Genomic DNA, 19,327 nt, shown 5'->3' with positions numbered 1-19,327 from the left:
TACAGCGTATAAGATTAGGCCAATACCAAATCACCAAATTCAGTACGAATACAGCAACCCAAACAATAACTATTTGAGGAATTTGGCTGTAACTTAATTTATTGTTACCATCGCTTCCTTCTTCCAAGAGGTTACTGATAAGGAAGTCTAAGGTGGCTGCCAGCGTTGCTATTGCCGAAGGAAAATGATTTAACGAGAAAAAATAAAGTTTAATGAAGCACAATTGAATCTTTGATGTAACTCCATAACAGCAACTTCTAACGCTCTAACCCTCTTTTCATATTTTTCCAATCTGCTCTCAATTTCTATATACCACTCAGAACTTAAAAGTTCGTTTTCTTTACCAGTAACCGCCAGTTCTTTGAACTTTTTCCAAACCCATAATTTTTAGTACTCACAACATTTAGTCTTCCTACATTGTCTTGCAATTTTATGAAATGATAAGTGGCTCTTATTAAACAACGTTAATCTTTTGTTATCTATATTGACCAATCGTTGAGAGCTTTGCTCCAATAGTGCAATATGCTTAGTCGTTTCATAATTGAAACCTAACAATGTTGGGAATAGCTTTGCATATGACTCGCCCAGCAAATCATCTTTTATCATTCGATATAAACTATCGTTTTCACAATCTATGTTAGGTTTCAAATTTGGCGAGAAAAGAACGATGTTGTGTTCGGAATTCCATATATAAAGTACTAGTATTTTTAAAGGTTCATTCCAATTCGTCAATCCCGAAATCGACATTGTGTTATTATCAAAATAATAATATTTTACAATTGAAGATTTTTGCTCTTTTTTAATTTTTTTCTAGTTATTTGTTTTTCTTTGTCACTAATTATAAGGTTTTGATTATTCCCTCTGATCTCGTTAATAATTTGAACTTGATAATCAATTAAACCGTCATAGGTTTCTGCAATTTGACATTTGACATTTCTATCATCACAATTGTTTGCATCAGCAATACCGCTGATTTCCCTGTTAATAGTATCAGTACCAATATTGTCATTCATTCTTTCAGTCTCGTTACTATTTCTTACTGCATCTTCAATCTCAAAAGCAGTGACGTTTTGTTTATTTCGTGATTCTATATTGCTGTCTTCATTGGCCTCATCGCTTCCACTGTTAAAGCTCCTCACAGTATCACTAATATATCCACTATCACTCTTAAGTTACTCAATATATTTGAGTTTTGAGAATTGTCCAATAAATCAATGTAATTATGAAAGAGTACATATTTATCCTTAACTTAATGATTAGAAACCTTGTCGTTTTGAATATTCTTTTGTGACACTTGGAAGCTTCTAAGGTACCCAGGGCGCTGTCGCGCGACCAGCTGGGCGTGAAGTAAATTAATAAAGCACAACGGATAAATCACTAGTGTTAACATTTAAGACACTTATGTTAACACAGGTCACTGACGGTCACACAAAAGCATATTGTAATGTCATAAGTTTTTGTAAGTAACAAAATGGAAACGTTGTAATCGAACAATCCAAAATATGTTAGAAGGGAGAAAAAAAGTTTCAAAGAGGTTTCTCTCAACTGTGGTTCAAAAAGGATTATGAATTAAATTATCAAATACTATGCAAATAGAAAGTTATTGTTTACTTTATTACGTCAAATTAATATGTTTATATATCTTATACCAAAACATGTTGTTGGTAACTATACTGAACACTAGTATCATAAAATTGTATGCTCCCTAATGTGTAAACAAGCCAATATTTCATAATATCAATAAGTTTGCGATACACCGATGCTATTGTTGCATTAGTAAGGATAGATAGTTATCGTATTTTCCATTCGAGATACCTGTGACGAGCTTAAGTTATATTTATATACACAATATTTGAAAAATGTTAGAACTAAAATCCCAAAAACTCAGTGCAATTAACATTAATATCGCTAGGACATAAATTTTTTAATTATTATTTGTGCCAAAATTGTTAGCTACCAACTCAATTGAGGTTCTTTGTCGCTGCATAATAATTGTTACAAATTACTGATTAGTACATCACCTTTACGGCGTTTAGTATATGACTGCTTATGTATTAAATTGCCTTTATTCAACAATCTTGTTTTTTCAGTTTTCCTAATAGCAATACATCTGAAAATTGAGTCTGTCACAGGTTACTACAAAACAATAAGAACGTCATTTATGATTGTCAAAACTTTTTATCCAAAGTATGCACCTTTACATCTAACGGTACTATCTTTTAGAAATGTATTTGCTACACTATTCTGGAAATTTCCTCCTTCATTGAAAAGTCATCATTAATATCAAATTTGAAGATAAAGTTGTAATTGAATACTTTATTAGTTCCGGTTTGAGTCACATCAAATTAGACCTGTTTCTAAATTAAGAATTACTTTTTATTAGATCTATAACCAGATCTTAAAAATTTGTTAAAGTTGGGGCCAGATTATTGTTTTACAGATATTACACGGTTTTAATACCTGATTTACCGGCTCAATTAGTCCTCCATTTGAAGCTGAAGTACTCTTCACCGAACTACTTCCATATAAATTGGATTTTTGGCGTGAAACTCACTTAAAATAGCAATTCCAAGTCTAAATGTAACGGCATTGCAATAACTTGTGCTGCACTACTTAGCATAAGATATAAAAAGATTAATCAAATACTATATTTTTATTTCAATACTTTAAAGCCATCTAGTCTGGGTTTTATCTCTCATACTGTGAAAATACTTTATTGTATTAAATTAAATGTGATATCTACTAATGTGACGATTCGCAGGCGTAGTACGTTTCTCACTTTTATCCTGAAGTTTAGCTTTCTTTTCACTCAAAATAGCAATTTTGATTTAAATATTTTATACGTAGTTGCCAAAACAAGATAATATGCGATAACCACTAGAAATTACTTACTAACTAGTGAATAACAAAGTGGCTTATAACGAGTGCTTAGCTTCCATAGAACGTAAGTTTTTCTATTAATGGCTTTTTTCAATGACCATACCAGTCAAGTATGTACTAAAAGACTGCAAGACTTGATTACTTCAGTACACTGACGAGTTGCTCGACACTTAGCTTCCTAGTCTAATTACGAATATAACGAAGATTACTTCTTAATGAAACTGTGTAGTGAAGTGTGCGTTTTAACTACTCACGACTAAGAAGAAACTACTTCGCACTGCTTACTTCCAGACAATATTCCTAAATAGTAAATAACATATGCATGATATTCGAGTACCTATACAGGAGGAAGGACGAGAAGGACTTATGGACTTGGTTATATGGTCACCAATGACCGAGAAAGTCTTAAGAAGTAGACATCTAATTATATACTTATTGAAGTATATTAATGAATATGTATTTCTGACAGCTTCTAAGCTGCTCACACTTTGAAATTTGAAACTTTTTTCAAAGTCCTCTTCATGCCACAATGGAAGAGAATATATCAACAAAAAGTGCACTTATGCTGCAACTAGCGACTGATTGTAAATTGTAAATTGCTACTGTTAAAGAATAATATTCATTACTGTCTTCATTCTAAATACTATACAGGAAATAGTTCTTTGGTCACCGGATCATTGACTTAATATGGCACTCAGAATTATCGACAAAGAAGAGGTTACCAAGATATAAAACGAGGAATATTTGATTCCACATAGATTTTGAGGTTTTTTGTTGTACTATTGAATTTAGTGTGCCTTTTTAACCTCATCTATACATTACTGACTGATATTCTTTCAAAAGATCGAGACAAAATTCTGATAAATAGGTTATTATAAAAACTAATAACAATCTTACCTTAATATCCAGGTCATCTAATGATATAAGTCATATTCTTACGAAAAGAGTTGACTGGCAGGCAGTATCAGTGGATGGTGTTGGTACCACCTTCGACCTTAAATTTTGTATTGTTAATGTATTGTGAATTCAAGGATGCTCGCCAACAGCACTGGCTGCAATAGGGGCAGAGGCACTAAAGGCTCCAGCACCTGCTCTTGCTAGTTATGATTTAAGCTTTGGTTTACTTGCTGCTGCAGATTTTTTATCTAGCTTATTAATAAGCGTAAGTTCTCAAAAGGGTTAGATTTATAACTCAGGGAGTACTAATGTTAGTAAAAATAATTTTGCTGGAATCAATTGGTAAAATTTTCCAGGTTATAGACATATTTATAGAAATGTCCACGGAGAAACAGATATTGATGTTTACAAGTACAACCATGCATAAGCTTTCAACACTATGGTAACAAAATGAAATACTACTTAGCAGGAGCTTTGTAGAACACTAATACTGAAGTTTCTGCTTTTATTGGTGAACTATATCAACAAACTTATAGAAGGTAGATGTTGTATCCTCTCTAATATCTATATAAAAATTATCTAAGAAGTTGAATATACATTTGTTATCAGAAGGTATTCCATTGCTTTCTTTTTATTTTATTCTGTTAGCTTTTTATCATAACAATATCACTAAAACTGAAACATTACTACAAACAATAGGAGTATAAGGAACACAATACTAATATTTTATTGTCAGGTATGTTTAATAACTTGGTATGTAAGAAGTTCAACCTTGTTAGAGTTTTTAAAATTATTTAATTATGGAATTGGAGCATGATTCAGTTCCTTCTAGGTTAAAAAACTAAAATTGGAAGAAATTATCTCCAACAACAAATTACGGAAACGCGACAAGACAATAAATGAGAGAAAAAGTATAAAAAATATTTGCGTCACAAAATGTAAGGACGTAAATTATATAACAGGTTCTAATTCGATGTCTCATCTTGATAAAATTCACATAAATTTGTTCATTGCAAAATATTGAATCAAATATTTGAATAATGCCATTTAAAAAAGTTTTAAAGACAAAGTCATTCAAAAAGAGATATAATTTATTTTTCCAAGAATAGAGTGTTCTACTATGAGCTATCCGAAAGACGTTTTTATCACTGGAGGTGGAAATATAGATATAAATAAAGGCCAGACTGGTGAGCATGATATAAATATAGATGATGAAAACAATAAACAAAAAGAAACTTCTATTGATAATGCAGGAAATTTACAAAAGCAATTTAAAAATGAACAGAACTTTCATATTGCCAAAACATTTAATGATTTTATTAAAACACAATTTTACTTTGCTATAGAAAATAGAAGTTCCAATTCTGATAAATAATCAGGAAGAGGATAAGAAAATTGTGAAAAAGATAATTGCAAGTTTGAAAGCAAGTCTAATATTATTGAGAATAAAAAAGAAATCAGCCTTATATTTTTACTATTTCCAACGAAACACTTATAGAAGTAATGGATTGTTAAGGGTGAATGAGCCCCTGAAAACTTCAAAACTTAGGATATGGATTTCACATGAACAAATTATTGTTTACGCACCTAATCGATAAACTCAAATATTCAAACGATCCATTTTATTTGAAATTGGAGAGGGCAAAATGTACTAAAAAATTTGCTAAACTTATTATAATTCTACTTACTTTTACCTATGAGACAACTGAACATATAAAAATAATAAAGAAGATTTCTTCTAATCTAAAAAATGTAAATACAGGAAGATGGCTTTTGTTTTTAAGGGCAGCATACATGTTTGTTAACCTGGATACCAATGTAGGTAATCTGAATTTAGCGGAACAAAAAAACAAATTTATTTGGATAAGATTGAAGAAAATAATATTTGAAAGTGTACAAGGTGAGGATATAGGAACAGAATTGCTTGAAACACTTAACGATCGGTTACAAATACACGAAGACCTTGTTAGGCAACTAAATGAGGATGTTGACTATTTACGAAAGGAACTTAGAGTCAATCCACAATATTTTGCATCATTTTTCATGATACACTACCCATCTATTATAGGTATGGTAATATCTGCTATTATAGTTATTATAGATTTTATTAATAATAAGTATGAGGACCATAAGTCTATACTGTATGACATAAAGTTCTGGATTTCACTGAGTAGTGGTATTTTTGCTTATATATTGAGCTTAAGTATATGGTATATAAATGATATTGTCTACATATTAAGCTGTAGATGGATGAAGAGAAATGATTGGTATATTAGAGTTGAAGAACATAAAGTTTGTAACGAAGATATTATATAAAAAAATAAAATATGTTGCTCTTTATGTTGTCATCGCTTCATAATACGTGGGTAATTGGGCGAATTTTTCAAATCTCCAATCATCATCTTCCGGTCTAGAAGCTGCTGTCAAAGTTCCTATAGTCCTATAGTATCTATAATCACCTACTCGTTTAATATATTCTTCTTTCAAATAAACATTTTCACTTTGGGAAATAATTTCATATCTGTTCTGGGAGCGATTTCTACACATTAGGACAATATTTCCAAGACGATGTTCATTGCTAGAAAACTTAATTATCTTTTCCCTCCTTACTACACCATCCATCTTCATTTCGTACTGGATTGGATATCGCAGAAGGCTCACATATTTAAAAGGACTGTGTTTCATTAATCCATCAAAGAATTGTGTACAATATTTAGAATGTTCCATTGACAGTGTAATGTCTTTTTTTGAACAATTTATGTACATAATTGGGTAGTATTTTTTCAGACTTCTAATTGTAACAAAGTTTATATTTCTTATTTCTGTTACATAATTATTCTGTTGTGTGAGTGTGCCCATTTCCATTGAATCTGGAAAAATAGTTGGTGCGTATGTTTCCATGGCATTTATTTTAGAAACTGTCACCCTATTCACTTCCTCCAGATCAATGTTCAAGACTGAGTTTTTTTTTTTGGAATTTATCCAACATGGTGCCAGTATTATGAGGGTACTTGTATTTTGTTTTCCAATTGCAATTATTACTTTAGTTTCTGCTCTGAATTGCTCAAGCATAAAATTTATGGCTGAAGGAATTCGTTTGGTAAAGCTCCTTTCATTATAATTAATTCCCAGTTGATAAAAAATAGTGCTGAGTTGAGAGTCATCAATTTCACCATACACTAACTCTTTAGAATATTTTGTACTGGACCCTTTTATGCTCCATGGTCCATATGAAATAATACTAATAAACATTTTTCAAAAGTATTATTTCGTTAATAAATATATTTGAAAGGTTACTATATGATCCTAGCATAAATGCTGCGACCTACTTTTATAATTTTAGTTTAATATAAAAGTTTAGTTAATCACCCAGGGAGTAAAAAGTTATTTATAATTTAGTTTTTGTAGACTTGTTCAACTTTTTATATTTTTTCAATTATCAACTGCAATTGCCATATCAAAAATTTACTACCAATAACTTCCTAAGCAAAAATATTAATTTCCAGCTTTGCTAATTATATTTTATATCCTAATACTAATCATATCTATGTGCATTATTTTACATTAACATGCAGCAATATAGTATGAGTCTTTGCTAATAGCGACAACTGCGTCTGTCCATACTCTCCGTTTGTTTTTCCTTGTCGCGGAAAACTTCATAAATTTTCTTCTATGCTTTTCTCACTTAGTCTCGCGTCAGCATTCGACGAATACCGACGCGAGATAAAGACAATGGCTAAGACGCTTCATTGCCAAAAATGTAGGTATGTTTAAGCTAGCTGTCAACATAACGGGAACAAAGACATTATACAATTATGCTTTAATATATTGAACTATATCAACAATGTTATAATTTTGTTCTGACTTTGAAATATACAGCTCATATTTATGGTTCTATTATCTCGATTTTAAATGTTTTAAGTTTAAACTATGAAGGTAAATATAACTAACTGCCACTATACAATTGGTACTAATTTGAAAATGCGTGTTCACCTGATTTCACCTGATTTTGTCTTTATATTTATTTTTCCTTTTTATTTTTATATATTACTTTTTCATAATTTCCTAAGATATCTGGAGGTAATAAACTTTGTATAACAACATAAAAAAATTACAATAGGAAACTAAAAATATCTGATCATACTATGTATGTATAAATGTTAATATACACAACAGCAGTCAGAGGATTATACTATATAAATTCTATAAGGAATGGGCAAGATAGTATGCAATAAAATCACCATATATTAAGGATTCATACATAAAAGATAATTGATACTTTCAAAGTAATACCAATACAAACCGATAATACAATTGTAATGGAGTAAATCCAATTTACATTTTGCAATCGATACAATTAAACCTTTGATATGATATTAAACTACTCAAGAAGTCAATTTTTGAAAAATCATATCTGCTAATCTATGTTTTTATACATAAAGTAATTCTTTAAATCAAATGCAAATGTAATACTTTGTGTATAGATTATAATAATAATTTAGACAATGTCTCATATTTGCAAATCATGTTATGTTTCTTTTTTTTCTATAACTAACTCTAAAAAACAGGTCATCATAATGTATTCCTTACTGTTTGAGGTTATATCAACCATTATTTATAATACTATAATGTCTTCTTAAACACATAATATTAAGATGTAAATAATCAAACACGTCTAAGATTTGTTTAAATTGGAAAAGAATTCCTCAAATTATAAAATAAATTACTCTAACGAGTTAAAAACAAAATTCTTGATACTAATTTAATAATCATGGATATATGTCGATTTAAGTCAATCATTAACAAAAATATAAAAGTAATAGTATATTAGACTGAAATCAGAATTCTTTTTATAATAAGTGTTTCATCATAATGGAATGGCAATGATGGAAATTAATTAATGTTCTCGTAAGAAGCTTATATTATTTATTACCCGAGTCACTTAACTTTAATTGCAGCAATCCCTCAGTAAAGGGGTTTATTGAAAAGATATATAATTACCATTTAAGTATTATAGCGATCGTAAATCAATATGTGAATATAATTCTGCATTATTTGATAAAGTAGAGTCTTGCTTGGAAATGATGCAGCATATATTCAGTTCTTCATTGCTAAATTTTGTATTTTATAATTCAACTAGAACTTGAGACACTCCAACGGCAAATACATAAGAATGAACGTTTCATGGTACATTTATATTGTAAGTCTTTGTTAGCAAAGGTGCTTGCTATAGTCAGTAACGATACTCACGCTGATTTGGCACCCTTTTTGCACAGCCATCTGAAAATTGGTTTGATGAATCCAGATTAAGTAGTGGTCCGTTAGCTGTGGGCGTACCTGCTAGTATTTTACAACAATACTATGGTGATAATGAAACCATTATCAGAGAGCTAAATTACACCGATACAGTTTATGATTTGGACGGTATAAAGCGATTTGTAGATGTTCTTAATTTCCCACATTCTAATGAGCGTGATCCAAGTGCTGTTAAACGTGATTATGATGCAAATTATACCGTCGAAGGAGTATTAGCCATACTATCAAGAGATAAGCATCTGCTGAAAAACGATATTTTAGCTAAATTAAGAGAGTATACAACCTATTATTTGAATAACGTTATTAAAAGCTGGAATTTCATGATCATTAGGTTGATGATTTTTTTTAGAAACATAGCTTTAGACATAGATAAAGATGATGTATTATATACATTTTCGATCAAACATACCTGCAGAGGAGGAGATATATGGTTTGATTGTGAGGCTAGTGATGGTGAATAGTACAAATTATGGGTTGGCCGGGCCCCATGGACATCCGATAAAAACTGTGATACTACAATGACAAAAGAACGTTATAAATGGCTTTTGTTCTATAGCCATTAAGGAAATTACGCAGGCATGGGACGTCGATGTGTTTTTCGGCAACACACAAGGATGAATGGTATGCTGATGTGAGAATTAAAAGATGGAAGGAAAACAATTATTATATTAAACCAAGCTGGGATATACCGTGTCAAAATTTTGTTTTAGTTCCAAGTATATGAATGAAGAAATATCAACCGATAGATAGTCGGTAATTTTTTAGCGGACTAGATAAGATAAGGATATATTAGTACAAAATGTGTGTTGTTAAATTGGTGAATGATAATTATTCAACATGTTTATTATATTTTTGACGCATTTTCATATTATTTTTATGTCAACATTTAGGTGGTATTTTAATATACCATTTTGTGAGAGAAATTAATTAACCTATATTATGTAATATTAAGAAGGTTAGTGGGTCCAATGTTTGTTAACGTCCAGATTGTGTTCTGTAATATTATTATGTGAGACAAATTTTAGACATCATATTTTCCAAAGGCCTACATATGAAATGGAGTAAAAAGCGAACCAGTATTTTTACTGTAAATGTTGAGACTAATATTTATTTTGATGAAATGAAATATTTAGGTCTACAGAAACAACTTTCCATACACTCATGTCATGGTTGTTATCATATGAATTGATGCAAATATTAACAATCATGCCATTTCTTACAAAAACAATACCACAGAAGATAAACTAGACTGTAATACTTTTAATGGGTTGTGCGATAGGATAACCAAGTTACAATAACAGTTTTCTCTGCATAGAACATACGCAGCGATAGTTCATAACTTTGATCTTTACCATCTTCTTGAAACGTATATCGTTTTAAAAAATCTATTTGTTAACTTCCAGTCTCATCATTTCGAATGAGTTCTCAGATTTGAGCCTGTAATTCTTTGCTTCTACAAACGCCTTCCTTTTCTATTGGTTAGCACAGTAACCAGTACTTAACTACCCCTCACTTAGAAGATATACCTTTTTCGCCGTTCTTTTTATCAATTTTCAGAGGATCAGTAAAAGATTCAAGTAAAACTGTACCACGTAGTTTGTTCTTTAATCTTTGCTACTATCATAAGTATACGTAGAAAATTTATTGTATACTTGCACAATAAAGTTATTGTTTCATTCACTATATTTTGTTTCCAATCGCGCATTTTTGCTGTGAACCAGCACAGCACCATTTTTAATGTATACAGAAGTTAATCCCATATATATGCTACCCAGACTATTAGTACTGCTGCAAGTAAAACAAAATTTCTTTTATTAAGGTGACCGTCAAACAATGCATTATTAAGTCTTAATCCACTATTCCAACCCATTGTCCCAGTAACAACATTTTGAATGGCACCTGTGACTAAATCAAATATTCCATCTTCACAATCAGTATTTTCAGGATCTTTATGGTCAGCTTTACAAGCGTCACAAGTATCTTGCATCTTTTCAATCCATCTAATTGGTCCTCCTGGGGACGCTAGAAATGAACCCCACCATGCAATTTTATATTTAACTGGGTCCTCAACATCAAAATATTGATATAAACATGATGTAGTAGTTAAAGCAAATTGATCATAGTATGGAAATGACCCTGAGACACAAACTAGGAGCGTGACTAAAATTCCAAAAATATTACTCAACTTCATTTTATGGTATCTTGATTTCTTGTTTCTTATTTTTTTATCAACCATCAGCTATCTCCAGCGAAAAGTAACATGTGAACTTCCGTAAATATACAAGAACTTATATCGTAAAATATTGTAGAATTGATACCAACTTTTCAGTCATTAATTTGCTTTCTTCAGTAAATTCATGGGAGATGTTCTTGCATGATGTTCTTCTGGAATAATATAATCGTTTGATCAAACGAATTGCAAAACAATCTGGAAAGAATTTCTGAGGTTCCATACATGTCTCAGTGGACTCAGATACATTTATCTTGCTAAAAAGACTAATAAGGCTTCAATTTGTGGTTGTAAGGAACATGACAATTTTTGGTTGCAACTGTTTTTCATCTATTGCCCTCTGCGAAATAGCATTTTTAGAAACCGTATTTCCTGCACCAAAGAAGAGAGCCCGAGAAAATTTCGAATTTCGAAGCGAGCGTCCGAATATTGTCAGTAATCTTCGAGCAAGGCTATTTATTACTTTTTAGCGTTAACGAAATTGAGTGCTTCAATGCCTCTGTCGTTGACTGACATTGAAATTGATATTAAATATTTGGTTGTACGATACTTTATACTTACAACAGACTCTTAATGCATAGTATTGTTTCGGATAAGGAGAGTTATACCCTTAGATACCCTGAGCACAGTTAATAAAGGTTTGTTCTCAGTTAAAGACAGAAATGTACCATAAACGAGGTACTCAACAATTTTAGAGGTATGTGCAGGAAAATCCAATTGATTTATAATTCTACAATATATATCTAACACTGTTAACGATTAGATCGTGTTTTGAGATATCCTTCAGGGCGGTATACGGCGTGGTCTATATTATATAATATTAGTAAGGCTATTAGCTGGAATAGCAATATGTTATGTAGTTCTCACAGAGCCATAAACGTAAAAGACTGGTACATGTTCAATAGTAGTATTGCGTAATGCATTATTTACTTATATACAGAACAGAACCGAGTAGAAATGAAGTAGTATTTGCACTGTATGCATTGATAATATTATATTAACGGAAATCCGCTGAATATCTCTATCAGGTCGTTGTCCTTCTGCGTATGTTGTTACTCACTCAGTGACCAGGTAACAAGGGCGTCTGCATCCTATGCTGTGTATGATATTTACTTACGAATAAAAATTTTGTCCAACCTACTATGGTGACAAATGGCTGAGAGAACCTCAAGAAATAGCAATTCTTGTTGGGTCATGAAGGATCATTGTACGCAGATATCTGAGACCTCAGACGCTCGCTTCAAAACTGAACACTTTTTATGCTGTGGCTGCACTGCGCGAAAAGTTTCGCAACGGGCGTTTCTGTGATAAAAATGTAGCTTCTACAACACGTGACTTCGGTTGGAATTTATTGCCATTAGTGAAGTACTAATATCTAATACAACAATAGTTCGAAGCCCTAACTCAAGAAATTATCATCTCTGTAGCTTCTCTTAAAGCCTATACCTTGTAAGTTAATATTCATTTCACTGATTATTAGGGTTTCAAATATATATGTACAGAACGTATATGGAATTCTTATGTACAGTTTACTAACAAAAAAGGAACACAACATTAACATTTAAAACATCGTCTTATTGAATGTGAACTTACTATGTGATATCGGTACTGAAATGCTTGTTTTAAATAATATCTTAATAAAAATAAAATGTGGTTGCAAGAAACTAAAAAACTCTTAGAATATATGCACATCAACCTTGCGGCTAAGCTTACTTTCTAAAAGAGTAACTGCATAATTGGTTGCATCAATTGACCAAAAAAATTAATTATACCTTTGTTAGACTTCCCAGTTAGTAATGCCAAAGTTAAGAAGTACTTTGTCCAATGGGCATTGTTAATTGTAATTGAAAATAAAATACCTCACGCATTTTACTCTGAAAATGTCAGAGCAACTTTACTTATTTGTAAACAAAGCTCCTGCATTATTCGGTAATGAAGAGTAACGCGAACATAATGTTATGCAGTTATTTATGTGGTAATCAGAAGCGAAAAAGTCTTGTAGCAAAAATAAGTTTGGTGTTCTGAAATTTTCTCACATGATCTTTAAAATTTGAAAAATTTTTCAAACTTCTCTATCCGCTGCGATGGTGTATTCGTTTGATAAATTACCTATGAGAAGCAGATATATGTAATTATTAACGATACGTTCACAGTACCAGAGCAACTTATTGTTAAGAAGTTGAGGATAGTTATCACCTCAAACTATTAATAAATATATTATGTATATTTTTGCCGCAGTAACGAATATCAATTATAGGAAACTTTTTTGATTCAATCTAACCTATCGAAACTTGTGAGATATGTATAAACGGTCCATGCCTGTATATACTTGAAATATTTCGAAACCTAACAGCTCTATGATCTGTATCAAATCCTTACAGGCATTATACTGATACTTTACTAATTATGCATTTTTTAATATTTGTCATTATATGGTTGGTTGGTATCAAATATAATTTCCGACAACTGTATGGATAGTAATAAGTATTTAGTGTAAAAATCTGATGAAATTTGTCCTCATACGAGGATCCATAGTAATATTAAAATATTGAAAACCATTAGAACTCAGAACTAGTAATGCTATAAATGGATAATATTTTTCTGGCATTAGGTTTTCAACTTGTTGCTGCAACCAACATACATATTCCATTTAGTCAAATATATTACCGATATATACAGTGCGAACACTAGTTCACATCTGCTCGATTTCTTATACACTTTATAAATATAATTTTCATACTATTGCTTACATACATCGTAATACCTTCTGTACTTTAATATTTTAGGATGTTCGGTGTCGTTTTATATAGTACAAATTTAAGAGTCCATTTTAGTATTTGTCTGACAGAATGATATTTCAGAATACGACCCAGATAGTAACAAGCAGAAGTATTACTTAAGAGAATTCTTCTTTGAATGTGGAAGAAGTTTTATTTGAGTATCATTTAATAATTCAGGTATCATAAGTTTACCAATTGGCACATGTGTTCAGAATTTATAATGTTGTTTGTAACAGCACCATTTAAAAATGAAATATTAATGCCCTAACCAAAAAATTTTAATAGAGATGAAAGTATCTGAAGTAAAATAATGTTCTTAAATATTTGAATTTTTGAAATGAAAGAATATATCCAACATATTAAAAATGAAAAGTATAAAAAGCTTGAAAATTTTAAGAATAATAACAATAGAGCTCCTGAATTTATAAAAATCGGTTTTAATCAAATTGTTTCTTTAATGTTTTATATAATTTTTCAGTAAAACTGCATAAAAATTCATAAATAATGAATTACAATATATCTTTACAAACAAAACTGATCTCTTCCTGTTATTGGTTTCTAATTCACTCTGTCGTGCAACTGGTTTTGATAATTATGTTCCGAATGCAAAAATTTCTAACAATAGTAATCCTGAACAAGATTAAAAATGGGGTAATCTTACACAGGGAATACCGTATTCAGTTTTGGTATGATGCCAGGAGTTAATGAAACATTTATGTCAGACAGTGATTGCATGGGTGTTACTGCTAAATTATCTGATTTAAAGGATTTTTTGAACAAAAAGAATAATAACTTGACGCTCTCAAAACGAGACTTGATGAACGATGAAATAGATACCGAGGTAGAAAATTTACTTCTAATTCTAGGTACAGAAAAATTGATTTTTAATAATGGCTCTGTCTCCATTATACTAAACAATATTGCTACAAATGACAATTCAATGATTAGAAAAAGAACTGATTGTGAAGCTGGTTATTGGTATAATTTATCATCGACCACCTGATATTATGTTCAAGGTAAGCTGTATTCAATAGTTAAAAAAACATCGTGGTATTTAGTATTGTTAAATGTTCTAAGGGGATCATTATTAGCTCAAGTCACTTTCTTACCAAGTAACAATAACTTCCAATTTTCACAGAATACTTCATGTGGTAGTATAACTAAATGGGTTGACGTAAAACGGAATGATGGGACAACTGTTACATACCTTATATCAGTATCATCGTGGACGACAGGTAAAAATTGTGATACCACAGCATCTCGTGACACCATAGCATGGGGACTTGAATTAAGCTTAGAAGAGGCACAAAGAAGTGATATGGATGCATGGTGTAGTAGAGAAACTCACGAAGGGACATGGTATGCTGTTATTAAGTTTGTCAGATGGGATAAAATAATTGGATTTAAATACAATATTTGGACTTTGGTATGTCCTTACTTCTAAAAAATAAGAAATAAGTTAAGAGAAGTTATATTAATAAAAATTTACAGAATACTCTTATTCAAGAGAGCCGTTATATTTTATACAAGGGAGCATTTGTATGTTGTGTTTGAAGTATAATATATATTGTAATTGTTGATTTCAAGATTTAATTCAACCAAATATTTTGATAATAAGGTATATCCAAATATAAATTAACACAAGAGAGATATACCTATTATTGGAGTTTACATAGAAGAATGTCTATAACGAGTAAAATATTACATATATTTTGTTAAGTTCTATATGACGTAGAATCAAGGTGAACTGTTATCCGTACTTTCTATATCACTAATTATATATTTTTTATTGAACATAAAATCATGTCGACGTAAAGATTGCATTCTGTCAATATATTATTACCAATATATACAGTGCGAATACTAGTTCATGTCTGCTCTATTTCCCTCTATCTATAACTAGCTAATGGATTACTTAATGGTACTATTGAACTTGTACCAGTATTTTATACATCTATTTCAGTATTATTGACATGAGCTATTACTAGTTTTACATCCTAAACATTACTATTGCGTTCATTAGCCTTACTAATGTTCTATAGGATACCATACGCCATTTTTACGAACACGATTTCTAGCCTATCACCAGAATTGTTTGTTCTTTTATATTCAAAACTCGAATTGTACGAAGATTTCTCAACGCTTATTTAAAACACAACAATCGTAAGCTGCAATTTTTAACGTCTAGGTCGTGTTCTAAGATATCGTTCTGTAGAACAAACCAGACTGGAAATAAAATACCTCGCGTGATATTTGTGGCCAACTTAGCACAAAGCAAATTTAATGTTCTGCGTTTGGTTTCATGGTAACCAGAAGCCGCGAAACCTCAACAATGAGATCTTCGCAGTGCTATATATTATGAATATGGTGACGTGATTTCTGAGAGCATCCTAATGAGCGTTCCGGAATCTGAAACGTTTTCGAAATTCTCTTACGCCGCAACGAAAAGTCAATTAGTGAGAAGAATTCGTGAAACAATATCAGTTACGTTTTAACAACCGATTCATTAGAAATAGGCGCGTCCAAAAATACTTATGTTCGCTACTGCAACAAGGTGAAGCCCTGGTAACTCAAGACATTATAGACTAGCAACAGATTATTAGACCACTGCTGAGTTCTGATGATTTCACTTTCTAATCTCGTATAGGTCAATTCTTGCCACTTTTTGCAGCACTTATCACACTTTGTTGTTGCTAGAAATCATATCTACCTTCAATAAATTTTCATTCAGGTGAAGCAGCCAACTGCATAATTGGAAATGACATCAACTGTGTTCGTACGTATTTGTGCTAATTTTTAAAAGAAAGAAATAAATGCTTTATTGAAAAAAGTAAATATAGTAATTATCTTGACTATATTTGTTACAGTAAGAAGTTTTAGTTGTAGTTGAAACAGTTTAAACTTTGGAGATTATAACGTAAAATGAAAAAAAACCATTTATGAGAATTGACCAGCGGATAAACAGTATGTGCTTACAGAGTTAAATTCAAAAAAAAGCAACCATCAGTGAACAAATTATTTTGCTAGTAAATGACAGTTAATTACAGTTATAAAGTCCCTTAAAGAAATAGATTCTTCAGTTCATGTTAATATAAAAACTGGATGTTTTTTATTTTTTTATTTTCTCAACTGATATTGAATTTCATTTCCTGTTCAGCCATTAAGTATTTATGACAGCCTAGTTTAATTATTTTTTACTAAAAGAATATTATTGTTGTTGTTGATTCTCAAAGGTAACTGAACTAAACAAAAACATATCATATAAAAAACCTCATAAACTATGTTATTTATAATTAAATGGATTTTCTTTTTTTTATTTTATTAGGACCGACTATTGCTGATGATCAAACCAGTGACTTAGAAGAATATCAAGTAATGACGGAAGCTTTAGGAAACGGTTCATTTGCTGTCACTTCGAATCCTAAGTTATTCAAATTAAGTTTATGGGGAGCCTTTTTTCATGAAGGTACATCCACAGCTTGGGACTTATTTAGATGTTGCAAAACTTGCGAAAGCTGGAACGAGGTAGCACAAAGCACCGAATGTGACCAGGCTGCAAGATCAGCAATTAGAACAGTTGTTCTTGGTGGACTTTTAGCCGCTGGTTCAGCAAATGGTGTCTTCCGAAACAAAAGAGAGCTTAGTTCTCATCATGCTCATTGGACTAATAGCATGGTTAATGGTGTTAAAAGTGGTCTCTATCCAAGTCTTGATTACCATAGTCATTATACTGATAGCATGGAAAAGCTCAGTTACGTTATTTTAGGAACAGAAAAAGGCGAACCAATTATGAACGTTACTTTATCATCAGAAAGTTATGGTAACGGTGTGGTCACTGCTAAAGCTGCTTTAACCAACAGCACTTTATCTAAAAGGGAGGCTAATTTATTCCCTCTATGTTATGGACAAGTTAGTGTTGATTATTGCAGAAATGAAAACTATCTTTTGAGTACATCTTCTTCTGGTGTTTATGATGCTGCAACAGTAATTTCAAATCATGCAGCACCAAATGGAGTTAATGATTCGGGCTATGATGATTATTTATTCGACTATTATAAAACATATGTATGTGATGAAGCAAACAAAAATTGTGATTGGTATGGATCTTTTAGATTGTGGTATGCCGATAATACAAACATCTATGAATGGTCAAAATGTGATAATGGTTTATAGTTTATTTAAGTAAGCTTGCTTGCTTGCATTTTCTTTTGTAAAACATATGTAGTAAAAATTTATATGCCAAAACATCAATTACGTTATTTCACTTAGTTAATCCAATTTGTTTCTTGAAAATAAATTCTAGACGTCTGTTTCGAAATTCAAATAATTTACAAGGTTTAGTTATTTTGTATTCTTACGACTACTACCGTCTTGCAAGAAATTTAGAAAAGAACAACATATAACTTTCTATAAAAACTGTAAGTTCATACTGATGGTTATAGTTTGAAGATGGAAACAGATTAGAACCAGATATTTATAATTAAAAAGACTTTAAAATATATCTTTGAAATGATACAGAACAAAATCTGTAATTAATATTAGAAAGAGCAAATCAAATACCACAATCATACTAACTTTATGTTCCCTAACCTCGTAAAAAAATAAGGATACGTGAACTAATATTTGCACTGCATCTATGGGTAATAATATATTGACAGAATGGAATCTTTACATCAATTTATGAGAGTTGGGATTTCAAGATACTGCTAGATCTTAATGTTGAAATCAGAACCAATTACTGATCTAGTAGTGTTAATTGATTCAAACTTCAAAACAATTATAAGTTTTTGCCACATACATAAACAATCATAAAGTATTTTTTGCGACCGTGATGAATGTGGCAATATTGTTCCCCAATATAAAAGAGGATATGAGAGAGATGTGTTTAAAGAATATAATTTACAAGACTAGCGTAAAATAAATAGTTATATATAATTATGTGAGTGAGTGAGTGAGAATATGACGTAGTATCACAGAAGTTCAGTGACATAATAGCGATGTGATAGTGGGGGGTATGGGTGTTAGGATAGTGGGGGTATGGGTGTTAGGAGTAGTGGGGTGGTGGGGTAGTGGTGTAGGAGTAGGTGGGGTAGTGGGTGTAGGAGTAGGTGGGGTAGTGGGTGTTAGGAGTAGGTGGGGTAGTGGGTGTAGGAGTAGGTAGGTGGGGTAGTGGGTGTTAGGAGTAGTAGGTGGGGTATGGGTGTTAGGAGTAGTAGGTGGGGTA

The 19,327-nt window shown here is 31.3% G+C and overlaps 5 protein-coding genes across 5 annotated transcripts; 3 read left to right on the top strand and 2 right to left on the bottom strand.

The window, feature by feature from the left end:
• Positions 1–5,340: 5,340 nt before the first annotated feature.
• Positions 5,341–6,093, top strand: TPHA0B00150 (uncharacterized protein; the record flags this gene model as incomplete). Its single annotated transcript, XM_003684073.1, has 1 exon — positions 5,341–6,093. The coding sequence occupies one exon, from the start codon at positions 5,341–5,343 to the stop codon at positions 6,091–6,093; it is 753 nt and encodes a 250-aa protein (XP_003684121.1).
• Positions 6,094–6,114: 21 nt separating this feature from the next.
• TPHA0B00140 (uncharacterized protein) lies at positions 6,115–7,029 on the bottom strand (the record flags this gene model as incomplete). Its single annotated transcript, XM_003684072.1, has 1 exon — positions 6,115–7,029. The coding sequence occupies one exon, from the start codon at positions 7,027–7,029 to the stop codon at positions 6,115–6,117; it is 915 nt and encodes a 304-aa protein (XP_003684120.1).
• Positions 7,030–9,682: 2,653 nt separating this feature from the next.
• On the top strand, positions 9,683–9,817 carry TPHA0B00130 (uncharacterized protein; the record flags this gene model as incomplete). Its single annotated transcript, XM_003684071.1, has 1 exon — positions 9,683–9,817. One exon carries the CDS (start codon positions 9,683–9,685, stop codon positions 9,815–9,817), a length of 135 nt encoding a protein of 44 aa, XP_003684119.1.
• Positions 9,818–10,843: 1,026 nt separating this feature from the next.
• TPHA0B00120 (uncharacterized protein) lies at positions 10,844–11,329 on the bottom strand (the record flags this gene model as incomplete). Its single annotated transcript, XM_003684070.1, has 1 exon — positions 10,844–11,329. The coding sequence occupies one exon, from the start codon at positions 11,327–11,329 to the stop codon at positions 10,844–10,846; it is 486 nt and encodes a 161-aa protein (XP_003684118.1).
• Positions 11,330–17,400: 6,071 nt separating this feature from the next.
• On the top strand, positions 17,401–18,276 carry TPHA0B00100 (uncharacterized protein; the record flags this gene model as incomplete). The annotated part of the gene is made up of 1 exon (XM_003684069.1): positions 17,401–18,276. The coding sequence occupies one exon, from the start codon at positions 17,401–17,403 to the stop codon at positions 18,274–18,276; it is 876 nt and encodes a 291-aa protein (XP_003684117.1).
• Positions 18,277–19,327: the final 1,051 nt, after the last annotated feature.

This window comes from Tetrapisispora phaffii, chromosome 2, assembly GCF_000236905.1.
Source record: "Tetrapisispora phaffii CBS 4417 chromosome 2, complete genome".
Taxonomy (NCBI): Eukaryota; Fungi; Ascomycota; class Saccharomycetes; order Saccharomycetales; family Saccharomycetaceae; genus Tetrapisispora; species Tetrapisispora phaffii.
This window is presented reverse-complemented; position numbering and strand designations above follow the sequence as displayed.